The 25,184-nt window shown below is 44.1% G+C and overlaps 2 protein-coding genes across 8 annotated transcripts; both read right to left on the reverse strand.

Annotated features, from left to right (window-relative positions):
• Window positions 1-13: 13 nt before the first annotated feature.
• sephs3 (selenophosphate synthetase 3) lies at window positions 14-8,455 on the reverse strand. Its single transcript, XM_069169181.1, has 8 exons — window positions 8,063-8,455; window positions 7,327-7,430; window positions 5,605-5,712; window positions 3,250-3,404; window positions 2,505-2,595; window positions 2,050-2,149; window positions 1,195-1,407; window positions 14-1,101 (listed from the first exon to the last, which is right to left on the reverse strand). The coding sequence occupies exons 1-8, from the start codon at window positions 8,337-8,339 to the stop codon at window positions 851-853; spliced, it is 1,299 nt and encodes a 432-aa protein (XP_069025282.1). The 5' UTR covers window positions 8,340-8,455; the 3' UTR covers window positions 14-850.
• A 526-nt stretch (window positions 8,456-8,981) lies between these two features.
• On the reverse strand, window positions 8,982-25,026 carry ikbkg (inhibitor of nuclear factor kappa B kinase regulatory subunit gamma). 7 transcript variants are annotated; one of them, XM_069169267.1, is made up of 17 exons: window positions 24,830-25,026; window positions 24,686-24,747; window positions 23,998-24,138; window positions 21,257-21,522; window positions 18,843-18,917; window positions 18,474-18,569; window positions 17,761-17,946; window positions 17,031-17,113; window positions 16,751-16,798; window positions 15,505-15,607; window positions 15,258-15,373; window positions 14,923-15,075; window positions 13,735-13,807; window positions 13,442-13,576; window positions 11,552-11,688; window positions 11,122-11,198; window positions 8,982-10,325 (listed from the first exon to the last, which is right to left on the reverse strand). In XM_069169267.1, exons 3-17 carry the CDS (start codon window positions 24,134-24,136, stop codon window positions 10,135-10,137), a joined length of 1,878 nt encoding a protein of 625 aa, XP_069025368.1. In that variant the 5' UTR covers window positions 24,137-24,138; window positions 24,686-24,747; window positions 24,830-25,026; the 3' UTR covers window positions 8,982-10,134. The 7 variants fall into 7 exon arrangements, with proteins under 7 accessions (XP_069025368.1, XP_069025367.1, XP_069025366.1 ...); XM_069169266.1 differs by lacking the exon at window positions 24,686-24,747 and having other exon boundaries at window positions 24,808-25,026; XM_069169265.1 differs by lacking the exons at window positions 24,686-24,747; window positions 24,830-25,026 and adding an exon at window positions 24,285-24,558 and having other exon boundaries at window positions 17,031-17,092.
• Window positions 25,027-25,184: the final 158 nt, after the last annotated feature.

A 25,184-nucleotide genomic window follows, 5' to 3' on the forward strand; every position in this document is an offset into this window, starting at 1 on the left:
GACAGTAGTTCGGTCTGAGTTGATGAAGGTTTTATTGATTGTGAAAAGCAAGAAATCTACAAACACATTCAGCTTTCAGACCTCCGGCGCTCAAGAATCCAACTCCCCCGGTCCAAAGGCAAACATCCGCTCCACCCGGCCCCGTAGGTCGGGGTTTGAAAGGCGGAGCTTCATGAAAAAGGACGTGGTGGGAGGGACTCGCCGCTGGAACAGCCAATGAGCTGACAGAAGAGGACGTCTTGAACGCCGCCCAGTTCGTCCCGAAGGAAGCTGCTCAAGCCTTCCTCTAGGGCTGTGTGGGCGGAGCCAAGCGCCAGGAACCAATGAACCGTTTTCCTTTTCTACATTATACATTCACCAACATATTTAATATCATCCAGGTCACATGATAAAATGCTCTCTCTCACACACACACACACACACACACACACTGAATGGGGAAGAAGGATTTCGAATGTTTTCCCTTTTAGAATTGAAATTCCTGTTTTTTTTGCAGAACCTTGTTTTGCATTCAGATAAATTACATTCGGCGAGTTGTCTCTATAAATTAGAAAAGGGAAACGTAGAGGTGAGGAGGTGTTAATGGAAATAATAGAGGTGGAGGGGGTGAGGCCGTGCAGCTCACCACCACCACCCGCCTCGTTTCAACAGCTCCTCCCACCGATGGATAAATACGCTGGACCCTGTCCGCTCAGATGGCAGTGATTTTGGTCTCAGTTTTTGGACTGAAAAAGGGGGACATGATGGAAAACAATATCAGCACGCACACACACACACGCACACACACACACACACACACACACACACACACACACACGCACACGCACACGCACACGCACAAGACCAGTGTCTATGACAAATTGGGGCTGGGGGCGGGACTGGTGGAGCTGTTGTCCTGATTGGCCGCCTGGCTTCCTCGTGCGGGCACCTCGATGATGCGGGGCTTGTCGATGATGCGAGCGCGGCGGTCGCCTTTCTCTACGATGCCGATGATCCACGCACCACCGGCCGCCCCCTGACCTCCGGCTCCGGAGCTGTGACTCTTCATCTCCGAGCAGAACTTGGCGGCCTGCTCCCTGGGCAGACACACCAGCAGCCCACCTGGAGGAGGAGGAGGAGGAGGAGTGTGAGATCAGCCCTCACCACACGTTACATACACACACATCCATCGCGTGGCAATCCGAGCGTTCGTACCGGAGGTCTCCGCTGACGTGCCCTGGACCAGGTTGAACAGGTTTCCGCAGGCTTTACTGATGGCGGCCATCTTGGCTAGGATTGGTAGGTTGTGGATGACGAAGGCCACCTCGTTCCGCTGCTGTGCCGCCAGGTTGTTGGCGTGTCCCAACAACCCGAAACCCGTCACGTCTGTGGCGGCGTGGGCCTGGAACTTGTGCATCAGACCGGCCGCTGAGGAGAAACCGCGAAGATGACTGAGGTCAGAGCTTTAAACTTTACAAAAGTAACAAATACAAAACGTGAGAAAAAGACTTCAACGGGCCAAAAAACATCTGAAACCAGGAACAAGTCAGGTCGGCTGGTCATTTATTTTTCTTTATAACCAGATGAAAGGCCGTGAGGCTGAGAGTCAGTGTTTTCACTTCCAGGCGGCGGTGCGGTTCACTTGAGCTGTGCATTATGAACAGAGTCAGAATCATCATATTTTATCCCTTCAGGATTTGATCACATGTGCTGTGATACTTGGAAAAACAACAATAACAACAATAACAATAATAATAATATTCTCTAAAAACATACTAAACATAAGTATAAAATATCAGCACAAAGCATTTGTTTCTTCTTTTTATAGCATGTTATCCTCCTCTTAAATAATATCATTCTAGGAAGATTAAAAACGTGCCAGTTTAAAAAAACAACAACAACATAACTGGGACATAATATTGGGACAAAAAACTGCTGATTGATGGTTGGTTTAAAAAGGTCCATGTGTGAAAACACCCAAAAGGATCAACATCAGTGGTGGAAGCACGTCGAGCCGGCTGATGCAGACTCACACAGCTGGAACTCTGATTCTGAACACATTTCCTTCACCTGTGCGGTTGAGTGTTGCCATGGAGAACATGGCTTCCTGATAGGCCTCTTTCACCTCCTCTTTGGTGACGACCAGCTTGATCTTGTTCCACCTTTCAGGCTGGTGAGACAGACACATAAAAACAGTGACAAAATGCTTCTGTCATTTATGATTTTTTTTTTTATACAATCATTCCTAGTTTTTATTGCAGATTACAGTCATGAGCTCGAGGTTACTGCCGTCTGGTTATTGGACAAAGCTGCACCACACAGATGGGAGCGGCAAGTTTTTACTCTTGAAGCAATCTTGTACTTTCAACTGCCGCACCTTTAAAATGCCTTTATTGCTTTATTCTATATTTTAACTGTTTAATTTTATGCATTTTATCGGTTTTCAAATATTTGATCTGTTTCTTATGCATTTTATCGGTTTTCATATATTTTGAACCAAATTATCCTCATGTTGATTGACTGACCTGATCGAGCCATTGGTGAGCGTTCACGGCCACCTGAGTGCCCAGAGGTTTGGTCAGAACCAGGACGTCGCCCGGTACGGCACCATCCGGCCTGCAACATAAAAAAAAACACACGTACTGAGTCACGCATGGAGAAAATTATACAACGTGCAGATATGCTCCAAAAGTGAGAGCAGAGTGTTCGTAGAGACACAGGAAATCCAGGGTGGGATGGGAAACTGACTGTGACACTTATGTCCGCCCACCAAGACCTGACTGGACCCCAGGCATGTCAATCAAACAAACCCCAAAATCAGAAGGAATGAATTTACTGAATGACATCATAATGACTTAAAAAGTCGAAAAAAAAAATTAAAATTAAAAAAAAAAAAAGAAAAAAGAATTGTTTTTGTATTTCACGGAAGAAGTTGAATTGGAGTCTGTTGGAGCCCCTGGTGGCCTTCACTGGTATTGCACTTTAAGGCACGATTGTATTGGCCTCACTTTTCAGACCCCGAGACTACATCCACTTTTATATACAGTCTATCGGTCAGGTACAGTTATTAATTTTTTTTTAAATTAGGCGCTGATGAAATGCATTCTGGGAAATCTAAGAATGCTCTGGCTGAAGGTGAAGCATGAAGACAGGTGGATAAACAAAAAAAGATGATTTTAAATATATAATCACAGTTATATAAAGATAAAGGTTGAGACAAAAACGTATGAATTGGAAGCAGAGCCACAGCAACATGTTGAGCGGACTCACATGATGAACTCGTTGGGCTGGCAGACGACTGACGCGACGCCTCCGACGATGATCCAGGGATTGATCACCGTCTGGCCGCCGGTGACAGAAGTCCCGCCCTCTTCTGCTGCGTCACGGAACCCTCCAATCAGCAGCGGCATCACACGCTCTCGGTCCTGTGTCATAGATGTACATAGAGACGGTCCCGTGTCATACATGTGCATACAGACGGTCCCGTGTCATAGATGTGCATACAGACGGTCCCGTGTCATAGATGTGCATACAGACGGTCCAGTGTCATAGATGTACATAGAGACGGTCCAGTGTCATAGATGTACATAGAGACGGTCCAGTGTCATACATGTGCATACAGACGGTCCCGTGTCATACATGTGCATACAGACGGTCCCGTGTCATAGATGTGCATACAGACGGTCCGGTGTCATATATGTACATAGAGACGGTCCAGTGTCATACATGTGCATACAGACGGTCCGGTGTCATACATGTGCATACAGACGGTCCCGTGTCATATATGTACATACAGACGGTCCGGTGTCATATATGTACATACAGACGGTCCCGTGTCATATATGTACATACAGACGGTCCCGTGTCATATATGTACATACAGACGGTCCCGTGTCATATATGTACATACAGACGGTCCCGTGTCATATATGTACATACAGACGGTCCCGTGTCATATATGTACATACAGACGGTCCGGTGTCATATATGTACATACAGACGGTCCCGTGTCATATATGTACATACAGACGGTCCCGTGTCATATATGTACATACAGACGGTCCGGTGTCATACATGTACATACAGACGGTCCGGTGTCATACATGTACATACAAACGGTGCCGTGTCATATATGTGCATACAGACGGTCCCGTGTCATATATGTGCATACAGACGGTCCCGTGTCATACATGTACATACAGACGGTCCGGTGTCATACATGTACATACAGACGGTCCGGTGTCATACATGTACATACAGACGGTCCCGTGTCATACATGTACATAGAGACGGTCCCGTGTCATACATGTACATAGAGACGGTCCCGTGTCATACATGTACATAGAGACGGTCCCGTGTCATACATGTACATACAGACGGTCCGGTGTCATACATGTACATAGAGACGGTCCCGTGTCATACATGTACATAGAGACGGTCCCGTGTCATATATGTACATACAGACGGTCCGGTGTCATACATGTACATACAGACGGTCCCGTGTCATACATGTACATACAGACGGTCCCGTGTCATACATGTACATAGAGACGGTCCAGTGTCATACATGTACATACAGACGGTCCCGTGTCATACATGTACATAGAGACGGTCCAGTGTCATACATGTACATACAGACGGTCCCGTGTCATACATGTACATACAGACGGTCCGGTGTCATACATGTACATACAGACGGTCCCGTGTCATACATGTACATACAGACGGTCCCGTGTCATACATGTACATAGAGACGGTCCAGTGTCATACATGTACATACAGACGGTCCCGTGTCATACATGTACATACAGACGGTCCCGTGTCATACATGTACATAGAGACGGTCCCTGTCATACATGTACATAGAGACGGTCCCGTGTCATACATGTACATAGAGACGGTCCCGTGTCATACATGTACATACAGACGGTGCCGTGTCATACATGTACATACAGACGGTGCCGTGTCATATATGTACATACAGACGGTGCCGTGTCATACATGTACATACAGACGGTGCCGTGTCATACATGTACATACAGACGGTGCCGTGTCATACATGTACATACAAACGGTGCCGTGTCATACATGTACATACAGACGGTGCCGTGTCATACATGTACATACAGACGGTGCCGTGTCATACATGTACATACAAACGGTGCCGTGTCATACATGTACATACAAACGGTGCCGTGTCATACATGTACATACAGACGGTCCCGTGTCATACATGTACATAGAGACGGTGCCGTGTCATACATGTACATACAGACGGTCCCGTGTCATACATGTACATAGAGACGGTGCCGTGTCATACATGTACATACAGACGGTCCCGTGTCATACATGTACATAGAGACGGTGCCGTGTCATACATGTACATACAGACGGTGCCGTGTCATACATGTACATTTTCACCAAAAGACTGAAACTAAATCAGAATCAGGTGCCCTCAAAAAAAATCCACAGATGCAACGTGAAGACCCCCAAAATAAAGGCTGTGCCCAAAAAAACCCCCCAAAAAACCAGACTGCACTCGTTGACGTGCACAAATGAATTTAGCAGAGGACACATTAAAAAGTCATATATAAACACATTTGGGATCCCCACAACGCTTCCTACCTTGTCGTTCATTTTCTGGCTGACGCTCAGCAGCATCAGCATATTGTCGCACTCGGTGATGCCCATGGCGTAGAGATCGCTGAGGACGTTAGCACACGCTATCCTGCCCTGAGAGACAGACAGACAGTCAGTCAGACAGACAGTCAGTCAGTCAGTCAGTCAGACAGACAGACAGTCAGTCAGGGAACTGTTGTCTTATATGATTTTAATCAAACATAAAACCACATTTCACTGCATCACTTCCTGAATAACATTTAGTTTCACGATGGCGGGTGCTCCCACCGGAATATTTTAATTCATAACTTTCTTTAAACTTTCATTCAATCAGTCTAGAAAACAAACACAGAAAGTCTGATACATTTTTTTTTATGATTTCAAAAATATAAAGTGGTGGTGTGTTTTATTATATTTTATGCCATATCTTTATCATATTTGGTAAGTAAATAAAATGTGTTTGATAGGCCTAAGCCATGTATTAACACATACAGTATAATAATAATAATAATAATAATAATAATAATAATAATAATAATGATGTGTATACTTCCTCAGGTTATTCAGCAGCAGTTACTCTCATTTATCATTCATCTGTCATCGCTGGTGAACCCGACAGTGACGGTTAGCGTTTATCAATTTACAATCAACCTCATCAATCATTCATGATTTTTGTTGGGTCCACTGCGCTGCAGTACGTGCAGAGGTCACTCGCTGCGTATGTACATGGTGAAGACGGTCAGAAATATACTTAACAGATATAGAAATATTGATTAAGAAATTACCCATTATAGGATGGAAAAAGGAAAACCGTCAACTTCCTTTACTGAAGCCCACAAAAAAAAGGGGGAAAAGATCATTCTGACCTATTTTATCGTTTTGTTTTCCACATTAAATGAAACAACTGAATACAAGCTGCTTATCGTGTCATGACTACTCTGAATTTAATAGCCACCAATAACAGAGTTGTGCGTTTTTAAATGAAGTTAAAAGTATTGAAATGTCCAAATCAATAACGTAATCACTTTTGTATGTAATATAATACGTTTTAACATTATTAACTGGGTTAAAAAAGAAACATTAAAATATGTGAGAACTACAGCTGATAATATAATAATATACTTGTATATTTAAGTTGCATTTATTAGCTATACAGTGTCACACTTCCATGACGATTTATGATTCTGATTTACAGAAAGTCATGATAAATGAATGATACTGGTTTGATAACAGGGTTGTATGTATTCAACAGCGTTCATGAAAAGGACTCAAGCTACATGAAGTCAATATTTACTCAAAGAACAACTTCTGTATTCTTCACAGGTGATCAAGTCCTGCTACACCGAACATGTCTACGACTACATTATTAGTATTATTATTAGAACAATAATCAACAAACATGTACTGCATTTCTGAATCAAGAAAATAATAAAAGTATTTGTCATTGGCAGCTCCACAACATATTGTGTGCACTTGTATTAAATGATGTGCAGAGAAGGAGGGATTTTACAAACTATAAAGGTTTCAAATTAGAATTTATATCATCTGCTGTTGTGTTTTTTTTTGGGCAAAGTCTCACTGTAAGTGGATCAATATGCCGCCACTTGTTTCTGTGTTTGGACAACCACACTTCCTGGACAGTTTGCCAACAAACTAATGGCGGATGGCCCACACGCTGCGCGTGCTCGTGCATGCTTGAGTGGAGGGAAACGCGTGCTCGTCACTCACCATCATGTAGGGATCCTCCACCAGAGGGTAAAAGAAGTCCGTGGTCTGGACCAGTGACAGCCCTCCGTGCCTCAGGGGGATCACGCAGCAGTCCATCCCCACACCTGGGGACACACGGAGGGACACACGGGGGGACACACGGGGGGACACACGGAGGGACACACGGGGGGATGTGGGGCAAACATCAGCGTTCAGTGTTTAACGATGAAACACCAGAAATCGGGATTAACCGCAGCTGGTGTTTTAGGTTCACGTCCTGTTGTACAATCCACATTCCTTCATACCAGGAAGAAAACGAGTTCTTGCACTCTTGATTTCCCCCCAAAAACACGTGTTAAGAAGTGATCACGAGTACGAACTTGATTTATTTGTTTATGCTGAATCACACCGGCCGTCCGGTCATTAGTCCGGTCATTAATCCGGTCATTAGTCCGGTCATTAATCCGGTCATTAATATGACAATTTACGGAACCGCTTTGCATTTTAAGACGTCGCGAGGTGATAACGAGGGCCGCTGGTGGCTTACACGGTATAACATGAACAATACAACTCCTATTTTTGAAGCATAAACCAGATTAAAACGAACTGGTTCTCTCCGCCTCCAGCTTCCCATCTGTCTGGAGGAGCTGCGGTGATGAACACGAGCTCGCCCGGCTAGCCACAGCCGCACGAGCTAACTGCCGTCGGGCTGTTTGACACAAATCAATGGAGGCGAAGCTCCGACTTTGTTCTTTACCGAGTCGCGGGCCAGGAAGCTGTTGGCCAAACTCCAGAGCTTGGTCTCCGGCCTTCCCCGTCCCGTCGGCCCGGTCCGGCTCCAGTCCCGCCAGGAGTTTGAGCAGAGCCTCCTGCGGGACCTTGCAGCCTCATCCCTTCAGCTCCGAGAAGGCTGTGAGACGGAAGCCGCGCTCCAGGCCGTGTTCTTCGGGTTTAAAAGGCTTGTATCCGGGGGGAAAACACCCTTCGTTCCCCGGAGCCTCCACCGAGGGAGGCGGGGAGGTTGAGCCCGACATGCCTGTCTGGAGACCGTTTCTAACACAATGCCAGTTGCGTCGCTTATGCCGGTAAATAAAGACGCAAAGGATGAATGGACCGTGTGTCTGACGAGCGCAGCGTGAAACGGGAGACCAGAGGAAAACCTCCGGAGGAAAACAAATACAACTTCCGGGTGGAACTTTCGCCGTAAAGATATTTGCACGTTTGCGGGACGGGTCTATACAAAATGTAGTAATCCCAGATACCATTCTTGTAGCACGACTCTTTTAATGGACTTGGATTATTACCATATTTGAAAAATTTAACTGTGTGTCAAACATATAGAAGCAAACAATCTTATTTTGAAGGCAATGATGAATTTCCGGTCCCTCTGTGTACTTTTGCTATGTAACGTGATGCAACACCGGACGGTTAGAGCGTTACCATCCGTACTTGCTGTCAGGTGTATTTTAGTTTTATACTTTTATCAACCCATCTTTATGGCCTGGAATTATTACTTGATAAATTACAATTACACCGTTACTGCATTAAATGGTGTCATTGTGCTTTAAGAAAATACAACGGAAATGTTTCCGCCTCCCCCGCCCGTATTGTTGAAAATGGTTTCTTCCGTGTTGCACTTAAAACTCAAGAGGTCACTGACCACAAAACGCAGGAGGTGCTTTATGAATAACTGCTTTATTTCAGAAATCTCCAACAATTTGAAGCAATAGTCTTAGCAACGAATGATCTATAATCACAGACAGTATTCACACAAACTGTGAAGGAACCTCAATGTGCTTACATTCAGATAGATAAATAGCGAGGTACTACAGGTAAATATAAGACAGAAAGGGAGGGGGGGCACAGAGGGAGCTGTGGTGGGTTCAGGGTCATGTTCTAGCATCGGAGATAAAGCAGGGGTGCAGTCAAACATGTACACAGGCACAGAACACAGAGAATGGGTACTTTTTTTCAACAAGAGTAATCCATCTCTAATACATAAAAAATACATGTTTTGAGGTAATGCAGATGGCTACATTTATAACTAAAACATATTTGAATATTTTGAATTATTTAAAGCTCACTAGGCTATTCACATGGTCATGTGTTTTCTCCTCTGTGGGGGGAAAAGAACTCCCATCTGAATTGTCACTTTCTTTTTTGACATGCCATCACCTTTAGGTCCAATGATTACTGATGGCTTGGATGGATGGATGATGTTGACGATGATGACGATGATGATGATGATGATGATGATGTGAAAGTATACATTTTTACTCCACAGCATGTAGTTTGCACCTCAGTCACCACATCTCATGTACCAAAAACTGGACTGAGGCAAGAAATCAGTGATTGTGTGTAAATACTGATGGACATGTTTATGTGAGCGATGTCAGAGGCAAAGAATGAGCGGGGGTGGGGGGTGGGGGTGTGCGGGGGGTGGGGGAGGGTGTGTAAAAAGAACAGGTGCTGAGAGGAAAAAGGATGAAGCCACGGCAGAAAATGAATCCGTCGAGTAGTTGTGGGTAAAAAGCATAATGGTTATGTTATCCTTCTTTTCTTTCAGCTGCTCATACTGTCATCTGATTGCCTTGGCATAACTTACATTGATTGTAACATATTTGATTTTTTAAAAAGTAAAATTCACAATATCTGTTCAGGTTTATGTACGTGTGTTTTACATGGAAGAGACACAGTGAGTTGCAGCTACCAGACATGTTTTTTTCCCAGGTTGTGCTCACAGCTCGGAGCAGGCACGCTGAACGTAAATATGATGTGTGATTGTATGCGTGTGTTGGTGTCATGGTGTGATGAACTACTACGCTCGTGTTACTGTATACAGTCCATGACATGAATCTGCAGGGTGTCCATATCTGGAGCAGGGTACTGGCACTTTGGACAACATAGATCTGGCAGCTCCTCGGCTCCGGCTGCTCCTTGATCGCAGACCGGTACCAAACCCTGGTTGCGGAATGAGGGGGCCGGCGGCACGGTGTTGAAAGCTGCACCGGGGAACACTCCTGCAGCCAAGAGACAAAGAAAACATCTTAAAACAACTTCCTCCCAGACAAAAGTCGTGAGAAAACATTTTTACAAATTTATTTCCTCAGTCCAAGATGTGAATTACAATTTTTAAAAAAAGCATTTCTCTAGCAGCAGCCACGACAGTGGACAATATCCAGCGGTGAAATTAGCTCTAGAAATGAAAACTGTTGTTTGTACCAGACTGTTACATGTGCCAAATTAATACTTTTTCTTTTGATACTTAAGGTCAAAAGAGCATAAAGAGGCCTACAGGATAGTGAAGTAGAGATCATGTGACTGGAGCCACAAAAAAAATAGTCAAATAGTCTATTTTGATCATCAAATAATCATTATTCTTTTTTAAACAAAAACCATACATGTGCTGGTTTCAGCTTCTTAAATGTGATTATGCTTTTCTTTGTTATGCTTAACAGTAAACTGAATATCTTTAAGCTGGTGGTTGGATATGTTTCGCTGTCTCATGGACAACATGAATAATCCACTAATCAATAAAATAAATCTTCAGATTATTCTGAAATGAAAATAATCTTTAGTTGGAGCTCTTAATGTGACTGAACTGACAAAAGGAGAAAAAGAAGATCGAGCAGGTCCTGATTCTTCATTTTTCAGTGGTGACAGTAGAACTTTGTAAAAATTGTAATAAAATATGTTCACAATATCTGTTTCACACAACCTGCCATTTCATTTGTTTGAATATCGATGAATTGTCCTCTGATTCGCATCAGCCTGCGTGTTGTTTTGAATGTGTCCGTCTATGTGTGTTGGTCGTACCTTGTGGAGGGGGAATGTGTGGGGCCCGTGCAGGGAAGTCTTCCAGGTGTCTCAGCTTCATTTGCTCCATTCGTGCACTGAAACAGAGGTGAACAAAGGAAACTGTCACGTTTAATTTCACCTTCACCTCAATAAATGAAACTTCTACACGTGTTAACATGCAGAGGACAAACGCAGTCTTTGGATATGTCAGTCTTGACAATGTGCCAACAGCCCTGAGTGAAGTCGCCTAAAGATGCTGATGCAGCATCTGATTATCAGTTGAGATGAAGGGGAGGGAGAGAAATTCAGAGGACAGAGATGTGAGCCTGGATCAGGTGCAACAAACAGAGATTTGAACTCCCCTTGAAACAGGCTGAGCTACGACCGGGTGGCTGGGGCATTAACATGGACACGCCCACAATCAGGGCACGGATCATTATCATTTTACCGTGATGTGGCTTCCTGCTTGAACCTGTCGATCTCGGCCATGGCCTGAGTCAGCTGGTCCTGCAGCTCCTCCTTCTTCTGGTTCAGCTTCTCTCTTGCTTCTCGCTCTGCGAGGAAATCTGCCTTGTAGATCTCAGCCTGTGCAAACACAAAGGCAGGGACGACTTCACTCTCCTGCAGCCGTTTTGTTTAATCTGTACAACATATACATGTTAAGACAAAGGTGGTGCTGATACAGTCTGAGGTTCAGATGTGTGCTGTTATCCCCGTGTCTATGACAGGTGTGGCTGTTTGGAACGACGGGACACAGTTTGGATTTGTAACACGGTCGAACAACACGCCACACAATTCACCTTTTGTCTAGTGTAACCTGACCCCCAGACCTTCTCCGCTGTGTGGCCACCGACAGGCTTCTGCTTTTGTTTCCACTGTTCTCCTCCTGCATTTTATTAATACTGCACAGCAGCAGCGAGACAATGACAGAAATATGTCAACAAAAACAATGACATCCTGAATCTGCCCGTGATGCCACCCTTTGGTTTGTGAACTTCTGATTTGAAGCCTCTAATGGGGCATTTTGGACGTCGCCAACTCGTAATATTGAACTTGACGCGGCCTTCTGGTGTCGAAGTCCACGTTGGACTCGGTGGCGTCGTAAGGGGACATGTAGTAGAGGGTTGGTACAATAAATGGTCACTGTCACACGCATTATATTACGTAGGACGCCTAACTCCTCTGACAGGTGTAGGTGCTACATGAGCAACTAGGAAGTGAGAAAATTCCAACCGCACATCCAGAAGTGAGGTTTTTGAGCACTCAGAAAAGCACCACAGTCGTAAAAAGTCTTTATTTTGCTGTTTTTGCTGTTTTTCTGAGTAAACTTTTCAGACTGTTTCAGAAGATCAGCAGCTTCAGAAACACTCAGAAACAAACTGGTCTGACATCAACAATCATGTCACGGTCAAAAGTCAAAGTTTTTCCTCATTCTAATGTTATGTGAAACTTGACTGACGCGCCTGACCTGTTAAGTGCAGAATTTTAATGGTGTACTGCTGCCACATGATTGGCTGGTTGGATGGTTACGTGAATCAGCAGTTGGACATGTGTGTCTGATGAACCGCTCTGAGTGCAACATCGTGTGGCATTACAGCAGAACAGAGGAAGAGATTTATGTTGATTGGATCAGCTGGGCTGTTTGTCCGACTCCCAATCAGACACATTATATCTACTATATACTGACAAATCCAATTTTATTCCACACACTGTATATAAAAGTGGATGTGCCACTAGAGGTCGGCTCCAAAAAGCCTCCGGCTCCATAGACTCCCATTCAACTTCTCTCATCAAATCCAAAGTGAATAAAATGTGTCCATCAGTTATCTCGGTGTTGTTAGCTAAAGTCACTCCTTCTTATTAGTTTTCTGGAGGTCCATCTGAAAATAATCCCTCATTCATTAGAAAAGAAGATTCTGTTTGATTGACAGGTCTGTGGTGCAGTCAGGTTACGGCTATCAGTGGGCGGGACGTAGTGTCACTGGGTTTCCAATCAGATCAGTCAGATCCACCGCTCGCCCCTCCAGTTCGTCCAAATATGGTCACTTCCTGCTCCAAACTAGCAAGATGGCGCCGACCAAATTCTGATCTCGAGGCTTCATAACGACAATTCACAAAGCAACGTGCGACGTCACCGCTGGTTGCCGCTCTGCTGGCTTTCACGGTTTATTTAAAGTTCATCACGAAGATGCTCCACTTGTCTTAAAGGATATGTTTATTTCATATTTGTATATATTTATGGAGTACAAATGTCATGTTGACAGTGGTTTGTGATTTCCTCCTCTATATCTGACCTGTCCAACGAGCGCCTGACGAGGGCCGACGTGTGTGACTGTACCTGTGCAGTGAGGACAGGAACCGTCTCCAGGGAGCCTTTCTGCTGCTCCACCTCCTCCTTCAGTTTATCAATCAGGTCCTGCTTCAGGGCCAGCGCTCGCTCAGCCTCCTCCAGCCGGCTGCACAGATCTCCTCCCTGGAGGGGACACACACACACACACACACACACACACACACACACACACACACACACACACACACACACACACACACACACACACACACACACAGGTGAATGTCAAGACGTGAATCCAAAAGCTTAACAGCAAAAATACAAAACAAAGATGTTCTTACCTCGTTCTTCAGTTTAGAGTCGTAGTCTCTGAAGAGACACGTGTAGGCGTGCTGCAGCTGAGTCAGCTTTTTTCTGAGGGAAAAAAAAAAGGGGAAACAATACAATTTACTGATGATAGTTGTAAAACAATAGAACAAAAATTGCCTCAGTGAAACAGTTAACAAGACTATGCTATTTAAAAAAAAAAAAAATGAATAGTGTGCTGCATTATTATGTTAATCATTTATTTAAAATCTTGTGCACAGATGAGTTTAAAAAAATATATTTTCTTTTCTTCTCATCATCGAGTTATCACCATTTTTAATGCACGTGTAAGTAATCTTTCCACCTGTGGAAAACGTCTTTCTAAATATCCCAAGCCTGGTTCATACCAGACAATTTTCTAATTTCGAACTGATATTACAAATATGGGAGACCACAGACATAACAACAGATTTCATTGATTTTCTAATATCAGTTAAAGCAAAACTGACATTATAAAAACACACACACACACAAACACACACACACACACACACACATTTAGTGTTTGTACTAAAAACTATCAGAGTGGTGATTTGCGATCTCACAGAAACTCGTGTGATTAAACGTGGCTTTAAAAGCAAAAGGAACATGGAGGTCGTTGTGAGCTGTTTGCACTTGTGTGTGATATGTTCTGCACCAATAGGAGATAAAGAAGACAGAATCAGCATGGCTTAAACTCTTTGCAGTGTTGTCCTACAAGCTGATGTTGTTTTTCATAGACAGATGAAGTGGAGAGTGATATGTAGTCATTTTTAGACATTTTCTGATCTTCCACTTCCACTGGCGATGTCGTTCCATATTAATATTAATCTCCTCCCTGCTTGTGGGGGTTGGTGACGCTTCCCGGGCATTTCACCGTTTCTTTCACACGACAGGATTTTCAGTCATAAATATTAAACAACTTTGACATTTACGATTTGAAATCGGGAAGACTCCGATCCAGCTGGTGATATTATGATCTTGTCTGGAAACCCGTCAAACTACAGGATCCTTTGGGCAGATCATCAGTTCCTCTAATTATCCTCTGGTGTGGGACGAGTGTAACAGTGCAGAAATGAATTGATCAGCTGGTATTCTGCTGTCTGTGTGTGTGTGTGTGTGTGTGTGTGTGTGTGTGTGTGTGTGTGTGTGTGTGTGTGTGTGTGTGTGTGTGTTGAACCCACTTCTCCTCTGTGACGACGTGTCTCTCCGTCTTCAGTGCCTGCTCCAGGCTCTGGGTCTGCAGCCGCAGCTTGTCCATGGCAACGTGATGCTGCTTCCTCTGCTGCTCCAGCTCCCGCTCTGCCACCTGCAGGGCCTTCACCTTACTGCACAGCCTACACACACACACACACACACACACACACACACACACACACACACACACACACACACACACACACACACACACACACACACACACACACACACACACAAGCAAAGAGAAGTGCATCAACACACCTGTAGGTGCACAAGGAGGAGACTACGTATGTATGTTTATGCCGACGTGGCGGCTTACTTCTCATCCAGCATTTTGCGTTCATGCTCGCTTTTGTCCAAGCAGCTCTGTCGCTCCTTCAGTTCTCCGAGCAGAGACGTTGCCTGAGCTTTCAGAGCCTCACAGTCTTTAGCCAGCTGTAAAATGGATCATTTAAGACTTGCTGCAGGGCAAGCATCTAAAACTTTGTGACTGTGATAGTTGTTAGAAGATTTTAAAATTTTGGATTGTGTTCATAGGAGTAAAAATGATTATTATTACTTCCTACCTGGGCACAGTCTTTGTCCTTCTGTTTGAGTAGAGCTTCAGTTCGATCCCGCTGAGCTGAACTCTTCTGCAGGTAGTCCAGCTTCTCCTCCAGCTCCCGATACCTACAGACAAAAAAACCAGATTTGCTTTACAGCTCAGAAGTATTTTAATGTGCAAATTTAAAAAAAATTCTGTTCGGGCAGTTTAAATGAATGAAAATGAATGTGATCGATAAAATGCAACTCAACAATAACATATTTCTGAAATGTTTGAGCTTAAAAACGATGTGGTAGAAGTTTAAAGTAGCATAAAATACAAATATTGTACTTGCACCAACTGATTCTGTGAAAATCAATAAGCCTCTGCTTATGACCACCACTGTATTTTATGTGTTATTTAGAAACTAAGAAGTATCTTTTTGCTGTTCAAAAAATAACCAATGAGGTGGTGAGTTGCAGGTAGCAGCTCGCTCTGCAGCAGTCGAGTGTAAACTAACATGATACATGTTGTTAAAACCTGACAGTTAGATTTTTATGCACATTTTTTTCACTGTTTCAAGTTTATAACCTAGACAGCTGATATTGAGACCTCCAGGACTGAGAGATGTGAAGCAGCTCATCCTGTCTGCGATGGAAACGTCAACGTCGGCTTAAGCAGCCACACTGCTAATGGTAGCATTAGGCGTGACCATTTTTGGATATTATATCTGAAAAATGTTGCATAAGTTTATAAACAACCAATATATTATCTTTATGTTGTAAAGTTTAATACATAAAACCATAAAGAAACCCTGAAAGACACAACGACAACAAAAAACTGCATTACTTGATTTGTTTTCATACACAAACCAAATACCTGATTATTGGTAGAGTTAATACAATGAAAACCAAAAATACAGCCCTTTACACGTGTATAGAGAATAACTGCAATTTTAATCAGAATAACCACAATAAAGTTGAACTAATTTCCTTCTGCTAAAATTGTTTTTAAAAGACAAGCTAAGAAAAGGAAACCTTTTGAAAGATTTTGAAATGGAAAACAACATACAGCGTAAGACAAAACCAAACTGGACGGAAAAGAATTAGTAATTAATGATGTCTTTTTCGAGAGGTAAACGAACGATGGTTAAAAAAAGATTTAAAAAAAAAAAGCAAACAAATGAGTTAGAAATAAAGAGACAGGCAGGAAGTCCTGCTACAGTGAAGGAGAGAGAGCAGGCATGTACACAGTGAGAAACAGAAAGCCACACTAAGCTGTGGGCTCACCTGCCCTGTGTGGCCTGAAGCTGCTCGGTCAGTTTAGCCAGACTGGAGCTGGAAACGAGGAAGATTAGAGAGGAGGAGGAAGAAGAAGAATACATTTTTAAACGTTTTTTAAAAGTTCGTTAAGCAAAAGTCAGAAATCTAAAAAACGCATGCTTGTCAGTGTTCTCATGCTCGTAGAGGAGAATTATCTGTATTGTTGAGATTAACTGAATAGAAAGTCGGTTTCATGCTGTTTGTTTCAAACAAGTCAGTGAAGTTTAAAATGGAAAATGTGTCTTACCAGTCGGAGGAGTGTTGAGCCTCCGAGCGGACCTGAACAATCTCCTCAGTGACGCCGCTCGCCTGCCCAACATTCACACACGTCTTTCAGGTCACAGGTGAGGTGATGACAATAATAATAATAATAATAATAATGATGATAATAATAATAATAATAATAATAATAATAATAATAATAATAATAATAATAATAATAATAATAATTTCTATTTGTACAGCACCTTTCATTCAAGAAAATGACATGCAGTGTTTCACATAAAAACACACAGTATAAAGGAACATTTAAAAATATATCACATCACTCTATTGTCACTCATAAGCAATTAACTGCCTCAATTAAGTGACACACAAAGTGTAACAGAGCAAAACGATAGTGACAATAGTTCTCTAAACAAATATTTAATCCAGTTTAGTATGATTTGAAGGTCATTTGTTTTCTGAGCTTGGAGCTCTGCAGCTTGAACGCTTTACTGTTCTTCCCAGGAGATTTTGAGGAGTCACTGCTGATGAAGCTCATGTTGAAACCTGGTCAACACATTCCTATGAGCAAGCGGCTTTCAGCAGCTTTAACTAAGCAGCTGCTGTGCCACTAAACTCCATCATTCAGTTTCATTGTTGATTAAGCTGATGATTATTTTTAAGTGAGTCAACCAATTATTTTGTCAAAAAGATGACAAGAAAACAGTGAATAGTGCCTTTTGTAGTTGAATGTTTGGGAGCAGAGTTCCTACCTGAGCCTGGGCCACTTTGGCTTGCAGCTGGTCGATGCAGCAACGCATCTGCTCCCGCTCCTTCTCTCCGTCCTCCCTCTCCTTCTCCAGCTCTTCGTTCTTCCTCCTCAGCTCCCTCATCCCTTCCTCCAGTTTATCTTTGTGGCTCTTCAGCAGCTGCAGGAAGTCATTGGCGCCTTCAACAGGCTGTAGGAGAAAGATGTGAGAGCGACAGCAGCGGAGGTGAGTGGGTGGAGGCGGCGAGAGGTGACGACAGGTAGGAAGTGGGCAGAGACGAGAGACGGACCACGTTCATCTCGACAACAAGCAAAAAGTAGGAACACCAGGATGTGAGAGCTTTGCGGGGAGACAGGGAGGGACACGCCCAACTGTGCCAACACATGTGCAAGCAAAGACATTGTTTGGTGTCCAACTTCATTTCAATCCAGTTTTCCTGCTCGGAAGACCAAAAGGAAAAACTACTGATAACCTCAAGATTTTTATTGCCAAATAATAATCACAGCCCCTTGTTTCTCAGCTGGTGTCGAGTTTATTTTCAAAACCCTTAATCTCTTCTCATTTCTTCCGAGAAGGAAGTCAGAATTTCCGACTTCGGCCTGAGCGTGATGGAAGTTAAGGCGGGAGAGAAGAATCAAACTAGAGGTGCGAGGGACGCAGAGCAGGAAGGGTTGGCGATTTGATGGATGGAGTCGGGCTGGAGTGAGCAGGCTCACCTGGCTGCTCCCCCCGCCCACTCCATCCCCCGGCTCCTCTGAAAATGAGGGAGGGGGAGACGAGTAACTCAAGGAGCTATTCACGCTAGAATGATCCTGAACACACAGACATAACCGTTAGATGAGGAATAAACGAAACACATCAAAACTGAAAGAAAAGCAATGAGACACAGAGACAGGATCAACACACACACACACACACACACACACACACACACACACACACACGCACGCACGCACACACACGTGCACACACACACGCGCGCACACACACGCACACACACGCACACACACACACACACACGTGCACACACACACGCGCGCACACACACGCACACACACGCACACACACACACACACACATCTTACCGGGCTGCGAGGTGGTATGGTCTGTGTGTGCTGTTCTGTATCGTCAGCTCTCTTCCTCTCCTTCTGGTCCAAAGTCTGAAAGACGCGACAGAACAAAACGAAAAACACAAAATAAAACTTTGTACGTTACACATTTCTCATGTAGTTTGTTACCGTTTCATTTCCTGGCAAGTTGTCTCACAGCTTATAACAGTGTCACATGAAATAAAGGGAACCTCAGCTGACATTAAAAGACATTTTTATGAGCAGCAGAAGCCATGTGCTGTATGTTATGAGGGACGCCACTGTATTAACCACTATGTTGTTACTACAGTGTTTGACAAATATCAACTCCATCTGTGTGATCTCCTCTCGCCTTACGTCACTCAGAGAGCACAGCAGAGAAACTAAGTAAGTAACTAACATGATAGAGACTCTCACACGGAGACAAAAATAAACTGAAATGCGATATTTCTGGCTGTAAAAGCAAATGTCTGTCAACGACTGCGTGGTGTGTGATCCTCTATCAGTGATCACTTTAAAGCTGTGACATTCAAAATATCATCAAAAGTTTCAAATACACTCATCAGGAGGCCGTAGAGCATTTAGTGTTTCATCTCAGGCCTCTAAGTACTGAAAATAATGGTGAATTAAAAATACATTTTGTGATCTTATTTTCCATATTCAGTAAATATATTGGTGAATTAAAGTGTGTAAGCACAGTGGACAGCTGTGTGTAATTGCAGGTTCAAGAAGGGGTCAAAGTGACCTTGAGAGATGCACACAGCCCCCGCGGCTGGGAAATATCATAAAAATAATGAAATTCATGTTTGTTTGAAGAATCTGGAGACGACATCCCGTCTTCTACATGCCCACCTTCAACCAGAAACGCTCAATGCGAAGCCACTTCTACAGGTATCGAGCGTAGAAAAGCAGCCGTGTGGCGCACTGGTTCCTTAGAAAACCTTGAAATGGGATTTTTCTGAGACAGAAATTGAGGTGCTTTGTGGGTGAAGTGGAGGATGTGAAGCTCGTACTGTTTGGTGGTCGCAGCAGTGGGGTCACAAACAAAAGAAGCAGCAGCGAGTGGCAACGTGTTGCTGAACACAAACACCATATTAGAAGATAATAACTGATGTTAACTTGGATTTCTAAAGAGGATGGTGAAGATCAGTTGGCCATGTGAACGCAGTCAAAAAGCCTATTCGGGCTCGATATTGCTGCCAGACTTAAAATCCATGAGCCTTCCTGTCAAGCCGTCTTCTCTGAGCTCTGCAGTAACGAGATGGGGAAATATTGAGTGGAATTAGATTTGAGATTTATGTTTCTATTACTGCTTATGGAATAGTTATAGCTCACCAACACAAATTACACCGCTGGTTTGAGTGTTGATGATACAGTGGATCTAGGCCTGTTATAACACGTGACATGAATTGAAATTAAATGTCTGGCTTCAGTCGCCACTTTCCCCCGTTTCCAAAACGTACTTATGTTTAGCTCAGAATTAGCGTTTTTCCCCATTAGGTCTGTTTTTATAAAAAACCTGAATTGTGTGTGGGGAGCAGCGTACGTCTCTGTGAGGCAGCGTTTTGTCTGTCGTAAAGGTTATAAATGAGGCCCCTGGAGTGTTTTACACAGTCCAGCTATACATTAGGTTTTGACCCAGTCTTGTGTTTCTCTGTAGAGCACAGGGTTCATCCTGATAAACATGTGGTTACAGCGCTCCCATAGAGTCTGGCCGGATGTCCAATGTGTCCCTCTGCCCCTCCCGTCCACGTCAAATAAAGGAAAGAAAAATCTTTAAAAAAAAAAAAAAAATCTTCCTGAGCTTTTAGAAGTTGGGAAAAGTAATTCCATTCACTTTTATTCTATTTATACAACGCCAAATTACATATAAGTGATCTCAAGGCACTTTAAATAATAAGGTAGCGACGGTGAGGAGGAAAAACTCCCTTTTAACAGGAAGAAACACCTGGAGCCGACCCCCGGAGGTGGGATCAGAGGTGGGCAGCCATTTACCTCAACAGACGGAAAAGAAATGAACAACAAACAATGAAGCAGATGCAAACAGCGCAGTGAGTCACAATCAGGAGCAAACAGAAAAACCCAACCGCTGCGCTGCAGGAGAGACAGCAGGCTGAAGTTAGTCTGATAATCACCACCTTTACCCAACAGAGTCTGCAAAGATTTAGAAGCTCATATTGACCAGCAGGACGTGCATCATCAGTGGTTGTGATTGAGGGGGGGGGGGGGGGGGGGGGGGGGGTTTTTTTACAAAGTAAACCAGATGCACCGCTACCAAACACACAATAAACTGCATGTCTGCTTGTTTCTGTAACTTTGAAACTACAACCATGATTACAGCAGCAGGACTTTGCAGGTACGTGGAAATATGATCACATCACTAATGGTGTGTGAGTTTTCAGCGAGCCAACCTGTGGTCCGTCCAGCGGTCCGTTCCTGGCCGGGCGAGCCTGCAGCTCTTCTGTCTGGCTGGAGCTGCAGCAGTGACTGGAGGAGAGCGCCGGTCCGTTCACCAGGCCCTGCAAGGAGTGGTTCTCCTGGGCCAGCCTCTCCACCAGGGCCCTGGCCTCCTGGAAACGAAGGCTGAGAAATTCCCGTTCCTCCCTCGTTCTCCGCTGCCATCCCTCCATCTCCTCGCAGCGCTGACGCAGGGCCAGGTTGCTGCGACGGAGAGCCTCTGGAGGAAAAAACCAGGAAGGCAAAAAGGAGAATTCAGCACATTTCCGACTAAACTGCAGGCCGCAGCACAGAGGAGACACGACGGGGAGCACAGAGAGCTTTGTAAAGGTACAAATGTAAATACTTCATTATGAACAGCAGTTGTGGCCACTTGGAAAAAATTACATATAGAGAGATTCCCTCTTTTTCGATTTTTGTTAAAGAAATTCTCAAAGAAATTCAACTTATATTTTTTTCTTGATGATTTAGGACATTATAAGTGGACAAAAGGCATCTTTGAGTTTTGCCTTCTTATAGCAATGCTGGTGGTCTTTTCATGGAGATGCAGGACCAAGAAAAATGAGCCCACAGTGAGTCCTGATATAACAGGAGCCCAAAAAAACACCCACAAACTGGATGGGGTTCAGAGAGGAAGTACATAGATAAAATAATATGGCACCAAAAGCTAAATATAGACAGTTATGTGAATTATGCGGTGCTGATATTGGGAACTTCAGGGCTTAAAAAGGAACTGTGTGAATCCAACATGGTTCCTTTTACATAGGAAATGTTGAATTCATGCTCACATAAACTCTTGCTCAGTAACTGTAAATACTTGCAGTGCGTTTGGTAAAGCTGCCATCATGGTGGCTGATGTCAACAAGCATTACAAACCTCATGCCTCTTTAGTGACTTTTAGTGTCATTCTACATTTTAGCATTACTTATTATTGGCCCAAAGTGAACTATTACATTAATAAGTAATATAACATCTTTCTGAATTTTAGAAAAGAAACAACTGCTTCTACTTCTTTCCTTGCGCTGCTGCTGCAGTAATGTATGTTGTTAAGTTCAACAGCAGTAAAACATATTTTTTAACAGGCTTTACAGAATACAGCTCCACATCTGGTTTGAGCAGATCAGATAATGTTCGCTAATATTGGTGATATATACACCATACTGCTGTATAAATGACATTACTGAATCAGTTTGCTGACTTTATGGCTCTCCTCTATTGTTATGTTACATTTTAGCAGCAGTTATCCAGCGACTGCTCGTTTCAAAGCTTCTCGTATCCACATATTTACGTTTCATGAGCAAGACCCTCAATCAAAGATACTTCCAACGGTCAACCTGGCACAGTAGATGCTGCCGTCAGTCTGTCAGTGTGTGTGTGTGTGTGTGTGTGTGTACCAATTGGTGCATTACTCAGACCAGCACACACATGTTCTCCAATCAACTATGTAAAAGAGTTTAATTTGGGTCAGTTGTTCCTCGGGATGGAAGTAACAACGTTACATTTCATCGTTACAGTCACTAAATACTTTGTTGTGTGCTCGTGTGTAAAAAGGAAAACACTCTGTAACATACAGTTTGTGGTAAATTTGAGTGTTCACTGGTGAAGTGTCATGAAGTGTGAACAGTGAAGAACATGTGCAACAATAAAATAAAAGATACCATCATGATGGAGGTTATGACATTATTGTAACTCAGCCTAAGTAAAAAAAAAAAAAAAAAAAAAAGAGTTGTTAGCCGGCTCCATAATTGGCTGCAAACTGGAGTCTGGAGAAGGTGGTGGAGAGGAGGACGCTGAACAAACTGTCATCCATATTGGATAATCTGGATCACCGTCTCCACCACCTACTGCAGGGACAGAGGAGGACGTTCTCCACCAGACTCATCCAGCTGCTGTCACAAGGACAGATACAGGAGATCATTCCTGATCCAGGAGATCATTCCAGATCCAGGAGATCATTCCTGATACAGGAGATCATTCCTGATACAGGAGATCATTCCTGACACAGGAGATCATTCCAGATACAGGAGATCATTCCTGATACAGGAGATCATTCCAGATACAAGAGATCATTCCTGATACAGGAGATCATTCCAGATCCAGGAGATCATTCCAGATCCAGATCATTCCTGACACAGGAGATCATTCCAGATCCAGGAGATCATTCCTGATACAGGAGATCATTCCAGATCCAGGAGATCATTCCTGATACAGGAGATCATTCCAGATCCAGGAGATCATTCCAGATACAGGAGATCATTCCAGATACAGGAGATCATTCCTGATACAGGAGATCATTCCAGATCCAGGAGATCATTCCAGATCCAGGAGATCATTCCTGATACAGGAGCTCTTTCCCGATATTGCTTTACCCTGTACCTGTACATAAGGGATTAATAAAGTATCTATCTATCTATCTATCTATCTATCTATCTATCTATCTACTTAATCACGGGCACCTACGAGCATGCTCAGTGACCCAAACCAAACACATGTACATAGTTGTGTGCAGAAGAGGTGTGTGCAGGTCTCCCTTATATCTACTGTCTTTATTTTTGCTGGTGGTGGATCCTGCAGCAGTGTCGTTCAGAAAGGCTGTTTCATTCGATCAGCCCCAGAATCACTTGTAACGACATAATCAGGCTGGAAGTGGAGTAAATACTGCTTTATTTCTCTTAAATGACATTAATCCTCCTACCCCGAAGCTGCTGGTTGTCACCCAGCAATCTGGTCACCACTTCATTGGCAGCCAGCTCCGGTGGGACCCTGAGGGCCCCCCCACTCTCCTCTGCTGACATGTCCCACTGCATTGGGCCATCAGGTTGTGGCTGCACCATCCCTACAAAAGAAAAAACGACACATCAATATCACTACACGTACACACGCCTTATTGAATACTGTGAAACATTGAATGCACAAACACCAGAAGCCTGCATTCATCATCAACATCCTGACACATGGCGCGTGCACAGCCTCGAGACTAACTTTCATTTTCATTTGTCATCAGTCAGCTCCTCCTCTCTGGCCTGCTGATGTTGTGTCTCCGTGTCCCTTCGCTGACTGACAAAATGACCCCAGAGCTCCTTTCTTTGTACCGTCCGACCCTCCGTACAGGTGGACGGGAGGACAACATTACGTCATCCACAACACCATGAGGCAGAGGGCAGCTCGAGCCGGACGACATCTTTTTATTCCGAGCACAAAGCACGTGTAACCCAAACCCACCGGCCGTCTACCGTCAGCTCGTGACCGCCTCGTTTGTCCGAGCTGACGGTAGACGTCGGTAGATGTCGGTAGATGTCGGTAGATCAACGCTGTTTCCTGATCTCAGTGTGATGAGGACACGTTGTGAACCATCCCGCAGATAGCTGTCTCCAGGCTCTTACCCTCGCTCCCTCCGGGTGGTGTTGTCCCGCTGTCAGGTCGGTCCGCTGTCACTCAGTCAACCCTGTTGGTGAACAATCACGTCAACACAGCTGCGCTAATGCTAAGACAGCTAGCGGTTTACCTGGCGGGTAAATCTAACGAACCGGAAGCTGGCTCAGATCTGAGGCACTCAAACCGACGACCGACACCGACGAACTGTGTTTGTGATGTTGACCTGAAACACCCGAGTGTGCCGGAGGTGGGAGGAGGTGGAAGGAGGTGGAAGGAGGTGGGCTGAGGTTGTCTGAGGTTGTCTGTCAGAGCCGGAGCGACTGTTGTTAGCTCACACTGGGGGCCAGTGAACCCTCAGCTCGGTCTGCCAGGCGCCTTCACTCCTTCACTCCTTCCCTCCTTCACTCCTTCCCTCCTTCACTCCTTCACGCCTTCACTCCTTCACTCCTTCCCTCCTTCACGCCTTCACTCTTTCCCTCCTTCACTCCTTCCCTCCTTCCCTCCTTC

This window comes from Embiotoca jacksoni, unplaced genomic scaffold, assembly GCF_022577435.1.
Source record: "Embiotoca jacksoni isolate LCO1_2020_lvr unplaced genomic scaffold, fEmbJac1.0.p SCAF_43, whole genome shotgun sequence".
Lineage (NCBI taxonomy): Eukaryota > Metazoa > Chordata > Actinopteri > Embiotocidae > Embiotoca > Embiotoca jacksoni.